General features: G+C 46.5%; 1 protein-coding gene across 1 annotated transcript in view; it reads left to right on the top strand.

Annotated features, from left to right (window-relative positions):
- Window positions 1–6,419, top strand: part of CACNA1A (calcium channel, voltage-dependent, P/Q type, alpha 1A subunit) — a gene marked incomplete at its 5' end in the record, with an annotated part of 337,656 nt that overhangs the window by 227,798 nt on the left and 103,439 nt on the right. The window contains one exon of the mRNA XM_011953392.1: window positions 4,657–4,766. Within this exon, the coding sequence (XP_011808782.1) occupies window positions 4,657–4,766 (110 nt within the window). The remainder of the gene's footprint in view (window positions 1–4,656; window positions 4,767–6,419) is intronic.

Raw genomic sequence — 6,419 nt, 5'->3', positions numbered from 1 at the left:
AAAAAAAAAAAAAAAATACATTATTATCGTTATACACACACACACACACATTACAGATGATGAGAAAATACTCTCAGTCGGGTTTTCACGTGATACACAACTTCTCAAAAAGCATCACAAGCAGCTTAGAACTAGGAATTTCTCTGTGGACTGTCCAAGATGTTGAGGAAATACTGGTTTCGAACTTACCTCATTTAGGCCAGGAACGGCGGCTCACGCCTGTAATCCCAGCACTTTGGGAGGCCAAGGCCAGCAGATCCCTTGAAGCCAGGAGTTTTAGCCCGGCCAACATGGCAAAATCTTGTCTTTACTAAAAATACCAAAAAAAAAAAATTAGCTGGGTGTGGTGGCACACGCCTGTAGTCCCAGCTACTCTGGAGGCTGAGACAGGAGAATCACTTGAACCTGGGAGGCGGAGGTTGCAGTGAGCCGAGATCCCCGAGATCGCACATTACACTTCAGCCTGGGTGACAGAGCAAGACTCCATCTCAAAAAAATAAGATAGATAAGATAAATATATATAATATATATTATATAGATATAATAGAAACTACAAAACAAGTGATCTTTGTATGTTTCCAAAATCTAACAGCGGGACAGGCATAGGATAGACGTTCCTATTGTAAAAGGGAGAAATTGGAAGGGATAAAGAGGTCACCAGTCCTAAGCAAGTGCTAAATCCAGCAAGACAAATCCCATTAGGTTTCAAGGCCTGAGAATAATCCTCGGTGACTCTCAGCTCATTAACATACTTAGTTCTCAGAGCCAGACTCAATGAGGTTACGGCCCCCATGTTATGGATCAGGAACTGAGGCTAAGTAACTCACTGGAGATGATGTGGCAAAGAAGGTCCAGGATTGGCCGGGCGTGGTGGCCCACGCCTGTAATCCCAGCACTTTGGGAGGCCAAGGCGGGCGGATCACAAGGTCAGGAGATCGAGACCATCCTGGCTAATACCGTGAAACCCCGTCTCTACTAAAAATACAAAAAATTAGCCGGGCATGGTGGCCGGCACCTATGGGAGGCTGAGGCAGGAGAATGGCGTGAACCCGGGAGGCGGAGCTTGCAGTGAGCCGAGATCGCGCCAGTGCACTCCAGCCTGGGTAACAGATCAAGACTCTGTCTCTAAATAAATAAACAGAAAAAGAAAGAAGCCCAAACAAACTAAAAGCACAGGTAATTACAAGCAAGATTTTTCAACTCTTTGAGGGACGTTAGAAAGTCACGAAGGGGAAAAGATAAGCCTTTCCCGTATGGGACTGTCCTGTACGTGGTAGGGTATTTAGTATGACTGCCTACCATTCTCTAAGTGCCTACGGTGCCCCTCAATCATTATGTTACTGGGTTTCCACATAGTTCTATAACACCTTCCTGAACGCCGTTGTTCTAGGTCATTCTTTCACTTCAGTCTTCTCCTATGGGTTTATGCATTCATTCAGTTAGTATTTACTAAGTGCCTATTATATTCTAAGCTCTTGCTGTGAGTTCAGTCATGTAACTACAGGTGAAGTGGTCTGAGGCATTCTGAGAAATACGACCAAGAAACTGCTCACAGGGTCTCAGGGCAGGTTTTCAGAGGAGCAATCTGAGAAGGGAGTAGGGTGTTTCAGTCTAACAACAGCATGTGCAAAGGCCCTGGGGTGGACCAGAAGGAGGCCAGTTTGCAGGACATGAATAGTGACAAGAAAGTGACGGACAAAGAAATTGAAGGTGCATTGATGAGACTCTGAGGCCTTCAGTCACTCAGGGGAATGAGAGGTCAAAAAGGGAGTTTAGGTGGAATAAAGTGTTTACCACAGCAGTCTGTATATAGTAAAGACCAATGAAGAGCCAGGTACAGGCCAGTGTGATGGTTCGTGCCTGTAATCCCAGCACTTTGGGAGGCCAAAGCAGGTGGATCACCTGAGGTCAGGGGTTCGGGACCAGCCTGGCCAACGTGGCGAAACCCTGCCTCTACTAAAAACACAAAAAATTAGCCAGGCGTGGTGGTGGACGCCTGTAATCCCAGCTACTCGGGAGGCTGAGGCACAAGAATCGTCCCAGGAGGTGGAGGTTATAGTAAGCTGAGATCACACCACTGCACTCTAGCCTGGGCAACAGAACAAGACTCTGTCTCAAAAAAAAAAAAAAAAAGCCAGGTACAGTGGTGTGCACCTGTAATCCCAGCTACTCAGGAGGGTAAAGCAAAGGATTGCTTGAGCCCAGGAGTTCGAGACCAACCTGGGCATTTAGAGAATGGGAGCCTGGTATATTAAATACCCTACCATGTACAGGACAGTCTCATACGGAAAAGAATTATCCTTTCCTCTTCATGACTTTCTAATGCTCCTCACACAGGTGAAAAATCTTGCTTGTAATTATCTGTGCCTTTAGTTTGTTGGTTTATTTAGGGGTTTTTTTGTTGTTGTTGTTTTGTGAGTCAGGGTCTTGCTCTGTTGCCCAGGTTGGATTGCAGTGGCATTGCTCATTTTAGAGATGAGCAAGACCTCATTTCTGAAAAAAAAAGACCACTGATTATTAATTACTCTTGCTATTGTTACTAATATTACTATTATTATCAGCCTTATTAACAGATCCAGTATTATTGAAGGAGGCAGAGTGACAGGGACAGAATGTCTTTCCCTAACAATATGCCAGGAAGAGTTTTTGAAAGACAATAGTAGGGCCAGGCGCGGTGGCTCAAGCCTGTAATCCCAGCACTTTGGGAGGCCGAGATGGGTGGATCACGAGGTCAGGAGATCAAGACCATCCTGGCTAACACAGTGAAACCCCGTCTCTACTAAAAATACAAAAAATTAGCCGGGTGTGCTGGTGGGCTGAGGCAGGAGAATGGCGTGAACCCGGGAGGCGGAGCTTGCAGTGAGCCGAGGTCGCGCCACTGCACTCCAGCCTGGGTGACAAAGCAAGACTCCGTCTCAAAAAAAAAAAAAAAAAGAAAAAGAAAGACAACATTGGAGATTACAATCTTAACATTGGAGATTACAAAAGCAACAAAGCCTAGTTGTGAAAGGCAAGGACTTTGGGGCAGGCAGTCACATTCCTGCCCTATCACTTCCAGGCTGTGTGACTTTCAGAATTTTACTCCTCCTCTCTGGGCCTCCATTTCCTCATCTATAAAATGGGGATAAGAATAGTAGCTACCTCCTATTCTGGGTACAAGATTTAACTGAGTTAGTACATGTAAAATGCTTTGAGTAGGTCCTGGCTTATAACGAGCTCACTAAATGTTAGCAATTGTTTTGTAGAATTTTGGGGTCTCACTACGTTGCCCTGGCTGGTGTCAAACTCCTGGCCTCAAGAAATTCTCCCACTTTTTCCTCCAAAAGTGCTGGATTTACAGGCATGAGATACTGTGCCTGACCACGTTAGCTATTATTAATATGAATATTATTAAGTACTCAGTGAATGCTATTTTTAGCAGTACTAGTAAGCACTCAATAAGTGTCAGCTAATACTGTTATTAATACTCTCATCAATAAACATAAAAAAAAATAAGGACCCAGCTTGCCCAAATCCCACAGATGGTTCCTGTTCCCACTCTTCTTCAGAGGAAGAAAATATCTCCCCACTTTGACCCCCAAAGCCTCAGCTGGCCAGACCCCCATTCTGAACCAGGAGAGCACTGCTAACTCCATTATGAATAGACACGTCAAACAACCTGGCCGGGAGAGGCATTATTCATTTGGCTGATAAAGAGGTTCTAAGGCTCTTTGGAAATAAAACTTCATGAAGATTCATACACTTTTAAGAGGAAAAAAAAAAAATCCAAGCTCAGTCATTCATCTGCTTTAGAAAAAAGTGGCAAGGATAAAACCTTCTTTGAGAATATAAAATAATAAAAAGACATTTTAGTTCTCTGTTGTGGCAAAGCCAGTGGCCTTCCAAGGTCTGCCTTGTGCATGTTTCCTCTTCTTCAGCCATTCCTTGAGGCTTTTTGCAAACGTACCCTGTGTTTTTCATTCTTCAGCATATTGATAATTTTTTTTTTTTTTTTTAAGAGAGAGTCTCGCTCTGTCACCCAGGCTGGAGTGCAGTGGCGCGATCTCTGCTCACTGCAAGTTCTGCCTCCCAGGTTCACGCCATTCTCCTGCCTCAGCCTCGTGTAGTTGGGAACTACAGGCATGCACGACCATGCCTGGCTAATCTTTTGTATTTTTTGTAGACACTGTATTTCACTGTGTTAGCCAGGATGGTCTCCATCTCCTGACCTCATGATCCACCCGCTTCTGTCTCCCAAAGTGCTGGGATTACAGGCGTGAGCCACCGTGCCCGGCCACATATTGATAATTTTTTTTTTTTTTTTGAGATACAGTCTCGCTTTGTCACCCAAGTCCCGGCGTACAGTGGTGCAATCACGGCTCACTGCAGCCTCGACTTCCTGGACTCAGGTGATTCTCCCACCTCAGCCTCCCGTGTAGTTGGGAACTACAGGCATGCACGACCATGCCTGGCTAATCTTTTGTATTTTTTGTAGACACAGGATTTTGCCATGTTGCCAAGGCTGGTCTCCAACTCCTGGGTTCAAGCGATCCTTCCACCTCAGCCTCCCAAAGTGCTGGGATTACGGGAGTGAGCTACTTTGCCAGGCCACTCATATTTTTTTTCCTTTTTATTCACTTTGTCTTCTCCTCATTCCTACCTTCATCTGTCTTTCAGTGGCCCACTCCAGTGAAAAGTGGACTGACGCACATTCTATTTCATATAATTCAATGGCTGCTGGCCCCAGATCCTCCATACCAGGTGGCCGAGCCCAGTGGCCCTGCAGGGTGAACAAAATGAGGGTGGAACTTTCCCAGACTCTCAGTAAAAATCTGTGGAGGACAGAGCATCTGCCTCTCCCTTGAAGCCAGGCAGTGCCTCCTCCCAGGCCTGTCTGGGTGCAAAGGGAACTTTTGCCAAGACCTGCTCCACTCTAGAATTCTTATCTCTGCTGTTCTCATCCTGTTCCACCTGCATCTGTCACCATGACAACCCACTCCCCAAAAGGAACAGGAAGAGAGATGCTGGACTTTTGACCTCCACAGTTTATCCTGCATGGGGGCAGGGGGTGGTTAATTCTTTAGCACTCTAATTCTTACGGCACCCCCAATGGGCCCTAGTTTTTTGTTTGTTTGTTTTTTGTTTAGAAACAGAGTCTTGCTCTGTTACCCAGGCTGGAGTGCAGTGGCACAATCGTAGCTCACCGTAGCCTCGAACTCCTGGACTCAATTGGTCTTCCCACCTCAGCCTCCCAAGTAGCTGGAACTGCAGCCTGATGCAACCACGCCCAGCTAATTTTTTTTTTTTTCTTAGAGATGGGGTCTCACTATGTTGCCCAGAGTGATCTCAAACTCCTGGGCTCAAGCAACCTTCCTTCCTCAGCCTCCCAAAGTGCTAGGATTACAGGCATGAGCCACAGTACCAAGCTGCCCGATTAAAGCATTGAACACCAGAGAGCCCAGCTCAGCTGTTTTCCAGCTGGGTAACACTGGGCAAATGACTTTGCCTCTCTGAACCTCAGTCTCGTCCTCTGAAATGGGGCCAATCCCTATACCCATCTCAGATGCTGGTGGTTGCAGGGATGAAATGAGTTAATACGTGAGGTCCTTAGGACAGGGGGATGGGGACACAAAGAGGTGAGCAATAAACAGGGACTGCTGTTATTAATCACCCCCACATCATCTGATCTCGGGGTCTGAGTGTGCCCCAGGCAAGGTGTCCGCAGTCCTCCGCAGAAGGATGCCAAAGTGATTAGCTGGCACAAGAACGCCGTGCAGAGCAGGTGTTATGCAACTGGCCACCTATTCCAGGCAGAGGATGCCAGATCCCCAGGCGGAAGGGGGAAGGGGGAAGGGGCCCAGTTTCAAAGTTTTCTGCCCCTTTTGAGTTCTCCTTGGAGACACTTTGGAAATGAAACCTCCTGGAAATTGATATTAGGCCTCTGCAGGCTGAGCTTGTTAAAATTTCCCAACAAACAACCAACAGAAACTCTATGAGGAAGCAAAAACAAGACAAGCATTGGCAGACCCTTTTCCATCCGCTCTTGGTAGATGGTATTCCTCTAAGAAAATGCCCCCACGAGTTTCTCCGTGGCCTCTTGAGCTGGTGGCCAAAGGATTTAGGTTCTCTTTGAAATTATAACTTAACTGGGCCTGCTTTATGGTAGGGATATCTCTCTCTTAAATGTGTGTGTATATATATACAGGGCCAGGCGTGGTGGCTCACACCTGTAATCCCAGCACTTTGGGAGGCCGAGGCAAGTGGATCACTTGAGCCCCAGGAGTTCAATACTAGCCTGAATAACATAGTGAGACCCTCTTTCTACAAAAATTAATAAAAGTAACCAGGAGGCCGGGCGCGGTGGCTCAAGCCTGTAATCCCAGCACTTTGGGAGGCCGAGACGGGTGGATCACGAGGTCAGGAGATCGAGACCATCCTGG

Source organism: Colobus angolensis, unplaced genomic scaffold (assembly GCF_000951035.1).
Source record: "Colobus angolensis palliatus isolate OR3802 unplaced genomic scaffold, Cang.pa_1.0 Scaffold36, whole genome shotgun sequence".
NCBI lineage: Eukaryota > Metazoa > Chordata > Mammalia > Primates > Cercopithecidae > Colobus > Colobus angolensis.
This window is presented reverse-complemented; position numbering and strand designations above follow the sequence as displayed.